This window comes from Molothrus aeneus, chromosome 16, assembly GCF_037042795.1.
Source record: "Molothrus aeneus isolate 106 chromosome 16, BPBGC_Maene_1.0, whole genome shotgun sequence".
In the NCBI taxonomy this organism is placed as follows: domain Eukaryota; kingdom Metazoa; phylum Chordata; class Aves; order Passeriformes; family Icteridae; genus Molothrus; species Molothrus aeneus.
This window is the reverse complement of record NC_089661.1, coordinates 7,511,408-7,531,049: the sequence shown is the minus strand read 5'-3', so window position 1 is coordinate 7,531,049 and position 19,642 is coordinate 7,511,408. Positions and strand designations below refer to the sequence as shown.

The window sequence follows — 19,642 nt, the reverse complement described above, 5'->3', positions numbered from 1 at the left end:
ATTATTTAATGAAGTGCATAGCAGTGCAGTGACTCACCTTGTCAGTCTCCAGCATTGCCACCTCTACCTGCCCATCAAATTACTGCACTGGAGCAACAGAACCTAAACAAAGCCAAATTCTTACTTCAAAGAAACCCTGATTTCTACATAAGTAATGCAGAAAAAGCAAGTTACTTCTATCAAAATATTTTATTTTGAAAAGCACAGGAACATTGGTATTTGTGACCAGCAATATGCTATTTGCAACAAATTGCTCTTCCTGCAAGTTGTATTTCCTTAAAGCAATTGTGGGGGTGAGTTCCAGGTTAGATTTTGTCAGAACAAACCTGTTCCCACAACCCTTCTTCATTTTTTTTGTAGATTCGAGGCTTCCTGTCAGGAAACAGGGACCGAGATGGAAATGGATGTTCTTTTAGAAATGTTAATGTAGATCTAATGTGGGAAACAAAGTGGGGGGGCTCAGCCAGGGGTGACGTGGAAAGGTTCTGAAAAAGAAGATGGGAGCAAGAGCTGCTTGACATTCAGGATACAATGTTCTCATTATCCTCCCCTCTAGAAGGATACTCCCCACCCTCCCAGGTACAGCAGTGCACTGGGAAAAGTTTTGACAAAGTGTACCACCCCTCTCTCTACTCAGCTAGAAGACAAAAAAGCCCCAACCAGTTCATTTCATGTACCTGTAAAATCTGTGCATCATCTTGTTCTAGCCAGAAATCCACATGTGGGAAAGGCCCCCAGAAATAAGGCCCAATCCGGAGCTGTTCTGTCTTGGCATCGTAGATGTTGGTCAGCTGCAAGAACAGAGGAGGCTGCAGAGGCAGCCAGGGCTGCCCCACACAGGGAGAGCTCCCCTCAGCCTGGCCCAGCTCAGCCCTGACACTGCTACTCCAACACACACAGAGTGAAATGGTGACCACGAACACAGAGCCACCAAAGGATCTTCTCCTCAGACTTTGGATGTCTCACTGCCCCTGCCTGGTCTCCCCATTTTCACCACCCTTTTTACTCACTGGTGCTCCTGTTAAAGTGTGGGCTGAACGCAGATCCTCATCCGGCCCTTTTACTGGGAAGGTTGCAGGGAAGATCTCTGCTGTTTTAACATTCACAGCTGGTAGGAAATAGAGATTAAATATAGTAAGAAATAATTGTTTTGAGGCACTTCTTTACAATGACCATGTACCTAACAAAACTGTTGCAGAACTGCAGAACCCATCACACATTTTTATTTCTCAGACCCCAAGCCTGTGACAGTACATTTCTACTTAATTTCCTTTGGCAGCATTACAATATTCCAGATATGAGTGAACTAATTAGAAAAAAAACACTGAGTAATCAAAGAGAAGAAGATTAAATTCTAAGCATAAATTTAGTGCAGTAGCTCAATGCTGATAAGCTTTTAAGAGCAGTAAAAGGAAGAAATCTGTTTGCATTTGTACACAGCCTCTTCATGTGTGCATCTCCCAGCTGTGGCATCACAAGAAAAGCATTTTTGCCTATGCCTCTGACAGCAGTGTGCAACTTTTAGGGTGGACTTTTCTCACCCATTAAAAGCAGTCCATTTACTATTGGAATCTGAAAAGTAATCCAGGGACCAAAAGAAAATTCAATTCTAATTTAACTGACTCACCTATCCCATAAATTATTGGAAAGTGAATATCTTGTTCTTCTCTGTCATTTAGTTCTGTAATCAAGAAAAAGAAGTCAAACTTGTAGGGTTTTGGATTTTAGCCTGAGCAGCATTTATTTAATTGTATGTTATTGGATAGCAAGAGATCTGATGTTGCATAAGATAGAAAAAGCCAAGGAAAATGAAATGAAATATGGAAAAGAAGGCAGAGGTCAGTAACAACACACGTGAGACTTGGAGCTGTCTCCTAACAGAACAGCAGCTCCAGCCAGCTGCTTCTGCCAGGACAATTACAGGGGAAAAACCCCTGTTTCTTGGGATATATGTGCCACAATAACCTGGCCATGACTATGAGCTGGTTGCAGTGCAGCAGCAAAACTGAAAATTACACATCAGTATGGAGGATTTGTGCTGTTCTTTGTGACAGGACAGAGCAAAAGCCATGTCTGAGAAGTTCCCTGCCCTTTTATTTCAGGAAAGGTACTTCCAAACCCAAGGGAACATTTTCTTACCTGTTACACAGAAAGTTACTAAATGAACATCCTCTGGCTGGAGGTCGAACGCTCCTGTGATGACAAGGAGAGCAAAAATGTCAGTGAGGGGGGGCAGGGCACTGCTGTCTGGGGCTGAGGGGCACACACTGAACCCCTGCCCCAGAACACTGCAAACAGGCTTCTGCACATTTGCTTCAAACTAACAGGAATTTACAGAGACAGGCCATTTGTAACAGCAAAAATCTGCTAAGAAAGTGCTCTGCCACTTTCTCCTTCTACTGACACTGGTTTAGCTTTGGCATCACATCAGCTCTGCTCTGGTATGCTCTACATTTAGCAGGTTATATTTAAATGTTTTTTTCCTAAAATGTTAAATAGATAGTGAACAAACCCAGTCTTTCATCAACTGTAAATTAGTTCTGCATTTCACCATCCCAAACACCAGAAAAAAAACCCTCTTTTAAGTTCTGATAGCAATACAGCATTACTGATTCAAATTGTACCTTGATGCATGAAAATCAGAAGGTTAAAGTAAGTTAACCAAAATACTTCTGCACAGAACTCTCACATTACACAAAACACCCATCAGGTGTCATAGCCACAAGGCTGCAAGCCAGGGTCTTTGGTTTTCCTTTTTTGTTTACCCCCTCAAACCCCTCCCTCCTATCCTGACACCTGCCCCATCCCTGCCCCCTCCCCATTCCAGTGGGGCAGAGGCCTCTCCAGAAGTGACAAAGTGACAAAAGCACACCCAGAGCACTCCCAGGCAAGCAGGTACTTTACACTTCCAATTGTGAGTGAAGCACTGCCATCACTCCTCTGGAATATGGATTTTATAAAAGACCTGACATTTTTCATCAGACAATTCCAAACAATAATTCAATTTTACCTCATCACATTAAGGTATGAACTAAATGGTAACTGATGAATCATCCACATGTACAGACTGGGAGAGTGACAACACCTGCCCATGATCCCAAGAAGATGAGCAGGAATCAAAGCCCAGCTGAACTGCACCCAGCTCTCCAGAGCCAAGTGTGAGCCAGGGAGCAGTGACAGGATCAGACCTGTGGCCCAGGCACTGAGCATGGGCAAGCCCCAGCAGTCCAGCCCCTCTCCACACCAATTCTCAGGCAGAGAAAAAGACCCTTCATGTGAATCCACACTTCTTTCCAGTAAATGACTGTGGACTCGGACTACAAACAAACTCCACCCAAAACTTTTTTTTTGGACATGAGAGTGCAAAAAACGTGAACTTACTAAGAAGCTGATTAGTAAGTTTTTGTGATAACTGCCTATCATCATTGAAACCTCCAACTAGGTGCACTTCCAGCCTAACAGAGATGGAATAACAGGAAACAGCAATTAAAAAGACATCTCAAAATGAGTATCTTTACAAAATAATCCCCAGCCCAAACTGCAAAGCAATCATTACAGAAGCCTCACTTATTGCAATCACATGCACCAAGCTGGTTTGCATTACACAGCAAGTTATAATAATTCCATTTTGAAAACTTCAAGGATCATCACCCAGGAAGTGGCACAGGAACAAGCTTGAAGAGGCATTAAATACATGCAATTCTATCCCAAGGGTATCTCTGGCACCTCTGGTTTGGACTGAACTTTGTTAATTAACCTTTCAGTTAATTAAACTTGAAGATTTTTGTTCCCATGAATTCCTCACGACTATTCTGGACATGCAGCAGGGTTCTTCTCTAAGCAGTGTCTATGTAAAATCCTTACAAATCACAAATCTAAGTTCATGAGCTAGTTTTTGTTCTTACCAAACCACAGGGGCAAAACCCTCCACATCCAGAAAGAAGCTTGTCTACTAAATTCTGTTTCAGAGCTTTTCACCCACTGTCCTATCCTATCCTTCACACCATTTTTTTTAATGTGGACTTACAAAATTCCCTGATACAGATGCTGAAAAGAATTTACAAATACTCTGAAGGGAAAAATATAATATGAACCAAAAGCCAGTTATAGGGAAAATTTTGCAAATCTGGAACAAAGTTAAATGGGAAACAGTAAACACAACCCTCATGGTGGCATTTACAGAGACACTCTTCAGAACAGAACCATGCTTTGAACGACTGCTAAAAACACCCCCAAAATCATCACCAAGGAAATGATTTTCACTTTGCATGCGGTGCTGATCAAGAGGTGCTTCCTGCACAGTTCCCTTGTCTGAACCCAGCACAAACCCCTCCCAAGTCCCCTCCACAGCAGCTGCAGGAACCTTGGAGAGAAGCAGAAGAGGAAGGGAGCAGAGCTGACCTGCCACAGCCCGTGGAGCTGGAGAAGGACTTCACTGAGCTCATGATGAGCGACACCTCGGCCTCGGTGTCCGAGCCGTCGCAGTGGGTCAGGCACGTGGCTCCGCTGCCTGGGAGGGCACACGACAGGGACTGGGTGACAGTGCCACCAAGCGGGGCAGTCCCACTGTGCAGGGAGAGCTGCCCAGACGGCCTCGCCCCCCTCCGCAGGGGGTGTGACTGGGGCGAGGCACCACCGTCTGCACGGGCCATTATAAACCAGCACAGCTCCTGTGAGGGTACAAGTGCCCTCTTAACAGGAGGGAACACCTTAGCAGGCAACATCTCTAATGTCAGAAATCCACACACACACAAATTCTACCCCTGAAACATCCAAACCCTGCTCTGCCACACTGCTGGACACAGCCCAGGGCTGCAATGCCCCTGGCCACAGGAGCAGAGCAAGTTAAAATCTGCTCACAGAGTGAGGAGAGCACAGAATCTCTCACACTGAACACACCAACTCTGAGCGAGTCTTTAGTTAACACATTATGCGACTTTTGGGGAATCAGGTTTGTATTAATGTAACTGCAGTTTATTTTATTAATGCCACATAAACCGGCACTAATTCCTTATTTCAGGGGTACAGCTTTGCTCTGGAGGTCCTCTAGAGATACCTGTGTGTCGGAGCACAACTATGTGGCAGGTAGTGGCATCATCTGATCCAAGAATGGAAACAGAACCTATTTTAAAGGAGGAAAACACTGTAAGAACTCAGCTCTCACAATCACTGCTTCAGTACAAGAAGAAAAGTTTCTGTTCCTACACACCATCTTTAGGGGTAGTCACTGCAAACTCTCTCTGCTGGACATAGAGAAGGCCTTTGGGTTCCACGATCTGAGCTGGCTGACTTCTCAGAAGTTTTGCCTTTTCCTAAAGATAAATGATAACAAATACTACAAATTATAACAGATACTACAGTGGCTGAATTCTCAGGTGTATCCATTACTTCACAGAAACATCACCTGTGAAAAGCAAAGGGACCCAGCTCAGAGATAAATACTTGTGTTTTGTATTATTACAGAGTATTCTGAATTTTCTGTGTTTTGTATTACAGAGTATTCTGAATTTTGAAAGTTTTATGCTTTCCTAACAGTGACCAAGTTAATAGTTAAATCTCATAATTCCAGAGAGTTACAAACCACCTTTACCCTGTTATATGGACCATAAAATGGAGGCACAATAAACAGCTTTTGAACTGGGAAAACATTACATTAGATAATACCAGAACTGATCTTGGAAGTTTAATCACAACAGGAAACTTGAAATACAGAAGTTTCAGTCTTCTGCTGCCACATTTCAGAACATTTATTTTGCACCTATCAAAATACTGTTGTTTATTAGCTCGATTGGTGTGTGGAAAACCCGGATTCCTGGGCTATGACTACTGCAGTGCTTCCTCACAGACCTGCTGGGGACAAAGTCAATTCCCATTCTGGGCTCAAAAAACACTTCACAGCTTTATCAAATTTGCCCTGGTTTTCTACATAATCTCAGGGTCTGTAAAGAAACACCTTCTGATGGGAAACAGCTCTGCTCCCAGTCCTGGCTCGCACTCACCGCTAGGATTATAACATTTACACCCTGGCAGCAAGGTCAGCACCTTCCTCAGAGTGCCCACCTTCCTTTTTATCGCCAGTTTTTGTCATTTCACACAGAAAGCGCCCGCCCAGCCCCGCGGGGCACCCGCACCGGTACGGCTGAGCCCCTCCGCCGACACCGATTTATTTATTTTTCATCGCCCCGCGGCTCTCCGCTGCCAGAGCGCTGGGAACGCGCAGGGTCGGGGTCGGGGTCGGGGTCGGGGTCGGGGTCGGGGCCACCCCTAACCCGGGCCGCTTCACCCCGAGGCCGCCCCGCTCCGCCACCCGCCCCGCCGGCCGCGACCGCGGCTCCCCACGGGGGCCCCTTCCCGCTTCCCTCACCTCGAGGTGCGGGTGGGCGCGGATCATGTCCCCCGTGGGCCGGGCCAAGTCCACCCGCGCTCCGTTAACCAGCAGCGGCATCTCGGCGAGCGGCGGGCCCGGGCCCGGAGGCGGCTCCGCGCTCCCTCCGCAGGCCGCGCCGGGCCGGGCCGGGCGGCGCCGCGCAGGGCGCTGGGAAAGCGCGGCCGCCGCTCCGCCCGCGGCACCGCGGAACCGCCCCGGGGCTGGGCCCAGGCCCGGGCACCGCGGAACCGCCCCGGGGCTGACGGAAACGCGCCCGGCCTCGGCGGCCCCGCCTGACGACTTTAACTCGGTAACCTTGCAGAGATTCCCCGGCCGCTGCGGGGCATCCTTAAGTTGTGGTATGAAATAATAACAGTTATAAAGCCACAAATTTACAAATCACTGAATTATTGAGGCTGGAAAACACCTCTGAGATCATGGAATCCAACCTCTATCTGAACACCACTGTGTCACTGGACCATAGCACTGAGGACCACATCCAGCCTGGCATTAAATTCCTCCAGGGACGGTGACTCCACCATCCAATGGACAGCCCATTGCAATATCTCATTCCAGCCTCTCTGTGAAGAAATCATTCCCAACGTCCAACACAAACCTCCCCCGGCACAGTTTAAGGTTATATCCCCTTGTTCTACCACTGGGTGCTTGGGAGAAGAGGCTGATCCCCACACCACCATCCTCTGCCCCAGCAACCACAAGTTGGATTTTCAGACAATCCCAAAGAAAACTGTTTTTCCTCAAAGATCAGGGTTTTTTTCCTCCAGTTGTCTGTGGAAGATACTACGGGGAATAACGATGGTAGCAGCAGAGTTAATTCACCCTGCAGGGAATGTGGACAGCCAGGCACCCAGCCTGCCCACAGCCCAGAGACAGCAACTGCCCAGGACCCCAGCTCAGCCTTCCATCCAATTTCACAGAAATAAACTGTCCCTGGAAGTGTTCCAGGCCCAGCTGCATTGGGCTGAGCAAACTGGCCTGGTAGAAGGTGATCCTGCCAGTGACAGGCTGGTTGGAACTAGGTGATCTTTAAGGTCCCTACCAACCCAGGCCATTCTATGACTTTATGATTCTATAGTAGAATAAATGCTTTCTTCAAAAGATACATTGCATTTCTCATGTGAAACAAAATTGCACCTCAGGATGAACACTTCTCATAGCTGTTGGTATTTACAAAGTCTCTTTAGCAAAGCACCAGCACCTGCCAGCACACCTGCCTTCCATTACACGGAGAAAACCAGAGCTGTCAGAGCAAAGGTTCCAGAAACACTTAAAACAAAACTGTGTAACTTCAGTACAGACAGTTCAATGTCTGCACATTACACTTACGGGGTTTTTTTTTTGTTTTTCATGATACATGGAAGCTCCTGAATCACATACCCAGTACTACAACTGGACAAGTTTTACACACCCTCATTTTGGAAGTAGTGTCTGAAGGGCATCTTTTAAAGGATGTCTTCCCTGCTGTTGACGTGAGGGTTCTTTTGTGCCAGGAGAAAATGCAACTATTTTAGAAGGAAATCTATTGTTTATTACTCAGGACTGACAATAAAGAGGACTACAATTAAAACCAAAACTTCTCAGTTTATACAATTTTGCAGTGTCATTCCCAAACTCATTTCTGCAATCTGTCAGAATGAACACCCCAACTTTGAGAAGTCAGGCTCCAGAGAGGGCACCTCAGTTACATACAGACATGTGGTTTTCTCAAGGATGTTAAGAATTGCACTCTTTGCACCAAACTTTATTGGCTCCAAATAAAAATGCTGTCTTGAAAGCCTCCAAGTTCTAAAGAAGGGCAACTGGAGTTTAGTCTTAAATACATAAAATTTTCAACTAAATGTTACACGAATAACATTTATTTTTTTCCCATTGTTTATATTCTTACTCAAATCTAAAAGCCAGCAACCATGGAAAGAAGACAAGAAACCTCTGTAGAGAAACTCTACACTGACTGACAGACACACGGACAACACAAGGACACCACTGACACCATCACGTCCTTACCACAAGGGAAGACTTTTTTTTTCTATTTTAAGCATTCACATATAAACTTCAAATCTGGCAAATAAATATCTGTCTTGGAGTGCTTCACAAGCATCCCAAGAAAACTATCTACAAATAATACATTCAGCTACTCCCTCATTTTCAACACTTCCAACAACCATCACTTTCACATGTCTGAACTTTCCTTGCTGGGAAAGGTGTGTGTCAGCTACAGATTCCAGGATAATGCTTTCTGTCTGAGCACATTTCCCACTAGCAAGTGGCTTCACCAAGCATGGCTCTACAGACAGGAAAAGCTGAAGAGATGTGTGTGGAAGAACCACTGCCAGACTGGATTCGTGCCCTGCCTATTGAGAGATCTGCTTTAGGGCAAATTTAGGAGGAAACTTCCAAAGCGGTCCCTCTAGAAAGCAGCTTCAAGCAACGTGGCTACTGACTGCTTTGTCCCAGTACAGAGTAAGTGAAATCCAAATGCAATCAGTACAGATTGTTTCCGATTTCTCAAGCCTCACATTGGGTGCCAAAAAATGGCAACCTAGGACAAGAGATTACACCATTACTGTGAAACCAGCTCAAGAAGAGTCATCAGAGTTGGAACACTGACAGTGGAATTCTGGTCCCCACACAAATCTGCAGGAAGAAACACCAGAATTTCACCCCTGATATATAAAACCTTGTAGAGAAACATTAGTAAATGAAGTTTTGAAGAGCTGGAAAAAACTATTAAAAATCCTTCTAAGTCATAAAAACCATTTCAATGTGAAATTTGTAAAATATCACCCTATTTATTCTCTAAGCTTTTCTAGCAACATATAACTTTTAACATATCTGTAGAAATCTGATGACTAAGAAACAGTAATTTTTCTTAAATGTAGTTACTTAAAACATTTGCCAGTTTGGAAAGTTGAGCTCAAGTCTCTTTCCAGAGCAAAACATTGCACACAATTTTCAACCTATTCCACACTTTCCCTTCTGGTTGCCCATGTCACAGTGGGTATGGCACGTAACAGTCTGCAGGGGAGCCAATGCTGCTCACAGGGCTCCGCGTGTTGGACTCGTAAGAATTTGGTGCAATTTCAACCACACCATCATTTTGAGGAGTTTCTCCTTTTAAAAAGTCATCGTCTTCATCTTCAGAAGTACCCTGCAAAAATTTAAAAGGATCAGTGAGAATGGGAAGATACTGTCAAATCTTAATAGAGACCTGGATTTCCACTGTGATTGCTACAACCACTTGGAATGGTAAGAGAATTTGATGTACTCTGATTATGAAATATGGGAACTGAATGACATCTACAGGGTGGATTTCCCAGTGACATCATCATGTCCATTTTCTGAACACATTCAAAAAGCTTTCAGATGGCTCCTGTGCTGCAGGAGAGGGAAAAGTGCTCCCAAGGCAAGAATGGATCAATTCCTAAAGCTTCCAAATTTCAGTCTCAGTTTCCCCTAAATGTATAGTGTACTCTTATCTACTTAAAAAAATATTCTGCAATAAAAGCAGCTGATAGCTGAACTGTGTTTGGATCAGGGAAGATTACCTTTTTAATGGGTTTCTTCAGATCCTCAAGATCTTCAGCACTCAGCTCTTCCCAGAACTGATACATAGGATCAATGGTCTTCTTTGATCTGAGAGAGGAAGCAAAGCAAAGAATGAGTTATTGTATTCACAGTAGGGGTACATTTTAATTTAAATCTTTGACAATCTGGTTAAAATGCAGAATATGAAAGGTACAAAGGATCAGGGAGGAAAGTGAACAGCAGAAAGACTGACAGTTTGCTACAGGTTGTATTCATTATTTTCTAGAAGGCACAAAGGAGTTGTTCACTTTTCAAGTCTACCTTTTGAGTATGTAGGGGTCAAAGGGGAAGAAGCTGTCGAGGGGGTTGGTGCAGGTCTGCACAAGGTCGCCCCCGGTGCCGCTCCGCACAACGGGGATGAACTGCCTGTTGTTCCTCTCTATAATTGTGTAGCAGAACACCAACTGGTATTTCCTTTAAAAAAGGGAATAAAGAAAAGATAAGCATTTCCAGCACACCCAAAGCAAGATTTTCAGATGGATGGTATGAAAACACAAAGTTATTTTTGAACAAATATCACTTCTATCTTCCATTTTCCAGCTGTTACTAAGAGTTTGCAAGATAGTCACAAGGTAAGGAGTCTGTTTTCTTCCTCTAAGCCCCTATAAACTTTATTCCAAGTACAAACACACTGGCTCCAACACAGAGCAATCCATTTCATAGGACTGCAGGATTCCATTGAAATTCACCTATCAATAAACTTATCCCTAATCAATATGGGCAGTATTATGTCTCAGGTAATATTCGAGACTCTGCCTAACAAAACCCTGTGCTGGTTTTGTTTTAGATACACACAACACCTGTACCAAACTTTACTGAAGTAAATGAGCAGGTACCTGGTAATGGCAGCAAACAAGTTGACAACAGAAGGGATACAAATCTTCAGGGGGTTTAGCTGACACATGACAATGCGCTCAAAATTTAAACTCTGCAGATACGACAGACCTTCAAAATAAGAACAATTAGCAAATATAAATTAGGTATCATATAAACTGAACTCAGTTGCTAAGAATTTCCAGTGTGACATGCCTCACTCTGCAACACCACCACAGAAGCACATCCTGGGGCACTCTCACAGTGGAGGTCTGGCCCCAACATGTGTACAAGCCACCTCATTCTATTTAGAGCACAACAAGGTAAATTTGCCATCAGATACTTGACTGAATTGACCACTATAAAACACAGTAACAGTAAAACTTCTAATGAATCCTTTCAAACCTAAGATGCTCACCTTTCCTTAAATTTCCATCCAGAAGTTGTTTATGACGGAAAATAAGTGTATAGAACACTGCCTGACACGTGGAATAGAATGGCCCATGGAGAGCTACATCACAGTAGGCATTAGCTCCTTTATCCTGATTATCAATGTATTTATGCAGCCAGTTCACCAGAAGATCCAGACATGCTTTTACTGTACTGTAGTGCAGGGAGAAAAAAGAACTGTAAAAAATAACACCTGAAATGGTGTAGAAAAGATGTTCAACAAATATTCAAGAATCTCAGTGATTATAAGAACATCAGTAAGAAAATCTCTTTGTAAAGGAATGATTCTGTTACAAGCTTTCTCCTTTATCTCAGCATAAAATGAATCAATCAGCACTGAAAACCCCAAACAGTGAAAGGACAGGATGCCAGAAGAGATGAATCCATGGACACACAGTAAACAACCAGAATTTTTGGTTACAGGTAATACAGAGCAATGCCTCCCATGTCCAGCAGGTAATTCCAATATCCAACTAACTCCAATGTTGAAGTCACCACACCCTCCCTGAACAGCACAAAAATATAGAAAGTGTACATAAAAAGGAAGACATTTTAACCATTCTCTATCAAAACAGTAGAACAAATGATCTCCCTGTTCCAGAGCCTGCAGAAAGTGCCTAACACTGGGTACTGAAAACATCAGATACACTGGGAATCTATGACTGCTTGAAGTCAGCACAACCTACCCCTGCTCAGCACTTCTTGGTTAGTGAAGCCCAAAACAGCAAGTCATGAACCTCAGAAATCATCAGCCTGCATCCTGTATGTGTTTTCAAGCTTCAAGACAATACTGAACCAATATTGTTGAAAGGACAAACAAGACTCTTGATTCAGGATTACTGACAAAGCAGTGGGAATAGAAAACCAATTCTCTACTTAAGCACCACAATAGCATGAATCGTTTGGTTCTGTTCATGTGTGAAAACTTACACAATGGGAATAAATTTAGCTCTTGCCAAGAAGCTGCCAATATAACTCCCAGCAGTCTGCCTGATTACTGAAGGATTGTTTGGATCCTGCAGTTTCTTCCAAAGATGGTCTAAAAATGCTTCAGCCAACCCCTGGAAAAAAAGATACACAGACATTGTGAGATGACACTGTTTAAGCAAGACATTCCTATTATTTCTCAATTCCCATTATTCCCATAACTAAACCATTACAAAAATCTACCCAAAACTGCAGTAAATAACCACACCTACACATGATGGAAGAGCACTCATTTCTGTGTCTTTTTCTATACTCAGTTATAAAAGAAAGAACAGTTTGTTGAGAGAGGTGGGACAATGGAGGTTGGGGGAACAACTAACAGCAGACACGATTTTCAAATCAAAGACCTAAGAGACAGCATCTCTGCAATAGTTTTGGGATGCTGAAGAAATTTGCATCCCATGTCCTGGGTGCAAGAGTCCAACTGATTCTTGTCAAAGAGATCAGTTTTAATCATGTTTGTTCCTTCACACTTGCTAAGATTCCATCTCTAAGTGGTTTATGAACAACATGGGAAGAGCCATAAAGCTCTTAAAGGAAAAGTCAAGCTAAATTTATCTTTCAGCAATATGCTAAAATTTCATCTTTTTTTTTTTTAACAAGCAGTATCTCATAAAGAAAAAGAAAGGAGTAACAGAGAAGAAAAAGAAAGTGAAGATATTAATGAATCCTGAATGTACTTGCTATCTTCAGAGTAGAATTACAGCAGAGAAAACTGTTTTGTAAAAAAAAACCAAAACAAAGATGCAGAAATGACAGAGGACACTGCATTTTAAAACCAGTTTTTACTCACCAATTTAAAGCTACAGATGTAAAACATGAAATACTGTACATGACACGAAGCATGGGTTGGTAAAATGAGCTTGTCAAAAACAGAAACCAGATCCCGATACAAATCCTTCGTGTTGCTGATGTCAAGCTTGCCTACACAACAAAGCAACAGAACAAAATGAAACATTTCAGGGGTTTTTCCCTGCCCTCATGCTGCAGAAGTGGTACTTATATCTTTCTACACCAGTAAGAATATGTAAAGAAAAACTGTCAACCTGACTTCTCAGTTTATCTGACATCCAAAAATCCAGGTGTACAATTCTACTGCTTTCTAAGGTGGTGTAAATGAAGAATCTCTCTGTGTGAGTGTGCACATATATAAAGCTGCTAGACATGCAAACTTTGCAATAATGTGTTAGCTTAAAAGAACAAGAAAAAAACACAAATAAATCACCTGACTTATGTGGAGAAGATACAGCATAATGGTTTCTAAATATTGTTTTAAATATATAAATCTGAAGAATTCAAACCTTTAGTACATAACAGTGAAAGATATTTCTTTATTCTTTTTTCTCCTGTAACAAAGGCAATTGATTGATGTGTCTGGTTGTTTTGATCTACTTCCAGTCTTCATGATGTTGAAAGGATCCATAATTCTAACACTCAAGTAGAGCAAATGATAATAACATTTATACCCTACTACAGTAGGTACCTCTCCCAGCACCTGGGCAGTGGCAGGAATGTGAACTATAGCCTGCTAATGGCAGAATTCTGCTTTATCTCACAATACAGAGAGAGAGAACCCCTCTTAAGTGTTTCTTACTTGTTACCAAAACAACAAATTTGTTTATAGAGCAAGTGTTCTCACCATCCACATGGCAAACATCTCTAATGTATGAGAACAGGATGGTCATCAGGATGTCCAGGCGCTCTGCAAGAGGATGGGCCATTCTCTCAATATTGGGAGAGACAACTTTGCTGCCTTTTCTGTCTTCATCTTCCTCCTGGTAGATAAAATGGCACATGCAGCTTTTAAATACACAAATCACAGAGACAGCAATTACAGGAAAAGTCAAGCTAAATTTATCTTTCAGCAATATGCTAAAGTTTCATCTTTTTTTTAACAAGCAGTATCTCATTATACAGTATAAGGAAATTTTTGCACACTAAGCCAAGTATCATGAATTCTTTAACTAGCTTTATTGCACAGCTGCTTGTGTTTTTACATAATGAAATTGATTTGCTGGATGTAGCACTGGGTGTTTACATGAATAAAGTCAATACATGAGAACACATTAATCATTTGTCAGCTGTTCAGGTTTCAAGAGCAGTGTGCAGTGCAGTAACAACAAACTAATAATGAATTTCTACACTTAGTTCATTGCTACTTCAGGAGTGATAATTATACTAAAAAAATTTAATAGAACAAGATAACCAACCATGTCAAAAAGTCCCTCCTCTGTAGATTTTTCCTCGCTAGCACATTTATTAGCAGTTTCTTCAGCATCTTCAATATCTTGCTGTGGAGTGCTAACCTACAGTTGCAAACAAGAAATTAATGTCTATAAAACCATGACAATAATATGAAATCGGGTATTTTATTATTTATATAAAAGGCATGACCACATGAGTAAGTTCTTCACTAGATTCTGTCCTGAACTAAATAAACATTTTAAAAAGGAATGATGTGTCATACACGAATGAACATTCCAAACTTTCTGAAACTTTTACCTCCCCAGCATCTGCTCTGCCCAGACTATTACACAGTGAGGCAAAAAGCCACCATCATTTACAGTGCTAGCTCTCCTGCCTTTTTTTAGGATTTTACTTCAAAGAGATGACACAACCAATCAAGCACACAAAGAAAAGCACATTCACATTAGTGCTGATCACCACAAGAAAGTTATTTGGACTCTGGCAGAGACTCCAGGCAGGGTGTAACAGCACACACCATACAGTTACCCTCAGGTGTGGGAACATCTTTATCCTGGGAATGAAGTATAAATTTGGCTGGGTTTATACCCATGATCAGAAGGGCATTTTTTGTAGAGTCTAAAAATGAAGCATATTTCATTTCCTACTCTGTGTATCTTAATGCCAACCTTCCATAAAAGATAACACACAATAAACTTACATCCAACTTCAGCAGCTTTTCAATAATAAGCTCCAGAATCTGAAGCCTCAAAGTTGGGAGATACACAGTAACTCGCAGCAGGTTATGGACATAACATTCCTATAACACAAAATCAATTGGTATCAATAATAGCGTTAACAGAAAGTCAAATTTCTGCAAAGGACTTCTAGAAAACAAGTTTCTTAATTTGTTACCTAAAGACAGAAATAGGTTTAAACAGATTGTGTTCAATGAGGAGTAAGTAAATGCATAAACTAACAAACAAGACAACCTGAGACTCCTCATCAAGGAGGTCCATGGTGCGCACTGATTAAGAAAGCAATCCAGTGGAAAAAATATGTGGTGATGTTATTAAAGATGAGCACAATGCTTGTGCACAAGGAACTCAGAATGCTTGGACAGCCTTACACTAAACAGACACAACCCTGTACATGGTTATTATATATGTAATTATCACATATATAACAAATTCTTCAAAAAATCTGCATGGACTGCCATCAAATCAGTTGTATTACTATACAGAACATTTATACATTTAGATAAACAGATGAACAAATCAACATAAATAATCACAGCTCTTACCAGAGTTCTTTCTGATTTATTAATGAAAGGAAAGAATTCCACAAGTATCGGCATGAGAAACTGTGGTGTCCTATAATTAATTAAAAACCAAAAATCAGACCTAAAAGTGATAGGTTTGCAAATATTGAACTCCAGCACTCTAAAGATGTACTGGAACAAGTACATCTTATTTCACAGGAACTTTATTTTAAGGTAAGCAATTGTATAAAATGTGATTTGGCAAGGATCACTGGACAGACAATAAGTGGCAAACTTTCACAATGCACTTGTTAGAAGCCACTTCAAATATCACTATGGAATATAGAATACAGAAGCCAACACTTTTCCTACTTCTCATTTCTGTTAACAGGATTTTCAGCTGCTGATGCCTGACGGAAACTTCATGTTTGTGTAAAGCATTCTACCAGTTACTGAATACTGGGAAAAATCATGCAATGAAATGAAGTGTTATACTTCCAATTAAGAGGAAAAAACCCATCAGTTCCCAAGCTTGAAATCTGCAAGGAAAGGGCACACAAGCCCAAGGGATTCTGTACTTACGAAGGAACGTATCTTGCAACAGTTTGCAATGCTCTGTGGCACGTGTCGAAGTTTGCAGAAATGTCTAGAGAAAGAAAAAGAATTCTTACACACTTGGTTACAGAAAACTAAATCGGGAACCAGTAAAAACAGTTCGTATCAACTACACAATGGAAAGATTCCCAAGGAAACCGCATTTGCCAAAATGTTCTTTTGCAGGGGTGTACCTTGAGGTAAATAAAATAGAAACCAAACAACTCCTAACTTTTCCGTGGCTTTGAAACCATCTAGGGCTAGGAATGTTTCCCTATGTGTCTTATTCCTACAGATACTGCACCAACAGGAATTGTTTCAAAGCAATAAGGAGTGGGTCAGCACACCATTGATTTGAGTACAAGACAGTCTTTGACTTGGGAATTTAAGGATGGTTCTTGATGTTTTCCTTGAACTCAGCTCAATTAATTTTGTAAAAAAGGAACAACATGCACTGGATTCTTTTTTAGTAAAGGCACTACAGCAGCATATGTATCTATATCCTTTATACTCACTTTCATCATCATCATCAGAATCTGAAATATCCACATCATCTTCTCTGATGGTTATTCGAGCTAGCAAAAAAATGAGATTATTACATCAAAATTGTATAAATCTTACAGGTGACAAATTCAATAGCAAACACACTGAACAACAGTCTCCACAGGGACTAAAACATCACAATTAGCCACAAGACTTTCTTAAAGACTGTTTTATTTACAGAACCAGGAAGTTCTTGAGAACATCTGACATGATCCTCATACTTCAGCTTTTGGTTTTTTAGCAGTAAAAATATTATACAGTTCATTCATTTCCAAGACATTTCCAAAACAGGATCTGTATTAGCACCTAGAATATTCTAAAATCTAGGTACAGAAAACTGTCTGTATGACAATCAACATGAAAAAACTCAATAACCCAATAACTAATTATGTTATGGACTGTATTTATACAGAAGTTCTCTATCTAGGGATTTTGATGAGCAAACAAAGACGAGTAGGAGAGCAGTAACTTACGGGGCACAAACTGCGCCACGATCATCCGGAGGCAGGGCCTGAGATGGACAGTTTGTGCTGACACAAGATTGCCAAGAAAGCCCAGATATTCTTCCACTACCTCTCGGCTCCTCCTCAACCATGGCAGCTTCTAGAAGTAAACAAAGATCAAGATGTCAGAGAAGGATGTTTTGAGTACTAAACTCTTAATCTTCCCATATAGCAAACCAACAGGTACTTACCAGCAAAATGTTGACCAGTTGTCCAAGCTCTTTGGTCAAATACGCAACAGAAGCTCGAAATTCATGCAGCCAATTAATGATCTGGGCATCCTTAAAATAAGCAGAAAAAACAGGTAACTATTTCAATAAACAGTACTACCTATTAGCAGAAAATAGCAAAATCCTTAGAAGTCAAAGATTAAGACTGTAAATAGAAATTGTTCTCACACTAATATGAAAGGAATTTCAGTTTGTGCCCTCACCAATGGAAGTTCTTGAATGCAGAATACATTCATGCCAAGTCCTACACCAACAGCCTGCCATGAAGACTTCAATCAGACTGAGCAAGGCATGAAACCTCCCTCACACAGAACTTAAAAGAAATGGTATTCCATCATAATTTTCTTTTCTCTTTTGCTGTAGTTTAAGCAGAAGGGACATTCAAGTCTTGAAACAGCAAATGTGGCAGGTACTTGTAGCTACACAGAAGAGCTGTGAAACAATACTTCTGGATATAACTACTAAATGCATATGTATGTTACTGCCTAAGGAAACCAGATTTAGTGAGAACAGAAGGTAAAATTCAATGCAACTTTAATGCTATTAAAGTCAGAAACCACAGATCTACAGAAGTGTCTCTATAATCAAGCATCAGTGACCTAAAAAGATGGTATCTGGAACAAAGACAGACTCAAAGGGTAGAGCAGAGTCAGTAAGCACGAGATACCATTTATAAAGATCCTGCATATACATATATGTATAAATAGACTTTTTTTCCCCATTTAGGGTTTTAATTCTGATGGTTTCTGCAAAGAAAAAAAAGCTCTTAAATACAATTTAAGCAAAGGATTAGCGTAAGCACCAGAATGACTTGTCTGGTGATTACACTCAGACAGACGAACCTTAAATCATCAGACCCCTGATTATCTAAGTCTTACCTTTATGTCTGGATCTGACAGCTGATGTTTTAACAACTCAAAATCTGTGGTGTCACCCTAGCAGGGGAAACAAAAAATAAATAAATTACTTTATTTTTTTTCTTTTCTTCAGTAAAAACTACCAATTTCCAAACTACCAAATCAATGTATCTGAACAACCAACTATTGTATTGAGCAGGTACATCAAGAATACAAGACAGCCAGCTCAGGAAAGCTGAAGCAGCAGTAACAGGGTGTTGTCCAGAAGACAACCGAGGCTGCTGGCTCATTTTCAGCTGCTCTCCCTGTAGACACAGCTGGATCCCCGTGCACACTTTAGCATAAGCCAGGCTTTACATTCACCCGGCCACTCAGGTTGACTCACGGGGGAAATCTTTTCGCTCGCACAGCAATACCGCCTGGCACAAGCCTACAACGCTCAGCACCTTCAATTTTTTCCCCTAAGCCTTCAGGCACGGTCTTGCGTAAGGCGAAACGAGGCTTCTCACGGAATGACCCCAGGAACAGCAGCCCGGACGCGGCGCAGGCCCCCGACAAGCCGCAGTCACCTTTTCGTACTTAAGCAGGATCTCGGTCAGGGTCCCCCCGAACCGCACCGTCTTCCTGGGTGGGGAGCTGATGAACTCGTCCGCTCCCAGCATGGTCACGGCGCCTGCGGGGAGGGGAAGCCGCGTGAGCACCGCTCGGAGGCCCGGGGCACCTCTCGGGCCCTTCCTCGGCAGGGAGAGCCGCGAGAGCCGCGGCTCCTCTCCCGAGGGTTCCCCCCGCTGCCCCCCTTGCCTTGCGGTGGCGGCCGCGCCCCCGCTACCGGGGCCAGCGGCGCCTCGCCCCGCGCCCGGCGCGTCCCGGCTGCCCGCGCCGCCACATGTCGCTCCGGCGGAAACTGCGCGGCCGGGCGGAAACCGCGCCGGGCGGCACCGCCCCTCGCACCGCCGGGCCGCACCGCCGGGCGGCTCCACTGAGCGGGCTCGGAGCGGCACCGCCGGGCGGCGGCACTGAGCGGGCTCGGAGCGGCACCGCCGGGCGGCGGCACTGAGCGGGCTCGGAGCGGCACCGCCGGGCGGCGGCACTGAGCGGGCTCGGAGCGGCTCCACTGAGCAGGCACGGGGCGGCACCGCCGGGCGGCTCCACTGAGCGGGCTCGGAGCGGCTCCACTGAGCAGGCACGGGGCAGCACCACCGTGCGGCTCCTCTGAACGGGCAGGGAGCGCCAGGAGGGAGCAGCCG

The 19,642-nt window shown here is 42.9% G+C and overlaps 2 protein-coding genes across 3 annotated transcripts; both read right to left on the bottom strand.

Annotated features, from left to right (window-relative positions):
* Nucleotides 1-170: 170 nt before the first annotated feature.
* Nucleotides 171-6,520, bottom strand: NTAN1 (N-terminal asparagine amidase). Of its 2 annotated transcripts, XM_066560531.1 has the most exons (10): nucleotides 6,365-6,520; nucleotides 5,210-5,312; nucleotides 5,057-5,122; nucleotides 4,402-4,510; nucleotides 3,382-3,455; nucleotides 2,140-2,193; nucleotides 1,628-1,681; nucleotides 1,011-1,108; nucleotides 678-791; nucleotides 171-485 (listed from the first exon to the last, which is right to left on the bottom strand). In XM_066560531.1, the coding sequence occupies exons 1-10, from the start codon at nucleotides 6,443-6,445 to the stop codon at nucleotides 306-308; spliced, it is 933 nt and encodes a 310-aa protein (XP_066416628.1). In that variant the 5' UTR covers nucleotides 6,446-6,520; the 3' UTR covers nucleotides 171-305. The 2 variants fall into 2 exon arrangements, with proteins under 2 accessions (XP_066416628.1, XP_066416629.1); XM_066560532.1 differs by lacking the exons at nucleotides 3,382-3,455; nucleotides 4,402-4,510.
* Nucleotides 6,521-7,893: 1,373 nt separating this feature from the next.
* RRN3 (RRN3 homolog, RNA polymerase I transcription factor) lies at nucleotides 7,894-19,299 on the bottom strand. Its single transcript, XM_066560893.1, has 18 exons — nucleotides 19,197-19,299; nucleotides 18,965-19,068; nucleotides 18,417-18,473; nucleotides 17,500-17,589; nucleotides 17,279-17,408; nucleotides 16,778-16,837; nucleotides 16,251-16,314; nucleotides 15,711-15,780; nucleotides 15,129-15,227; nucleotides 14,434-14,529; nucleotides 13,863-13,998; nucleotides 13,017-13,147; nucleotides 12,167-12,297; nucleotides 11,205-11,389; nucleotides 10,810-10,918; nucleotides 10,235-10,387; nucleotides 9,934-10,021; nucleotides 7,894-9,536 (listed from the first exon to the last, which is right to left on the bottom strand). The coding sequence occupies exons 2-18, from the start codon at nucleotides 19,055-19,057 to the stop codon at nucleotides 9,378-9,380; spliced, it is 1,851 nt and encodes a 616-aa protein (XP_066416990.1). The 5' UTR covers nucleotides 19,058-19,068; nucleotides 19,197-19,299; the 3' UTR covers nucleotides 7,894-9,377.
* Nucleotides 19,300-19,642: the final 343 nt, after the last annotated feature.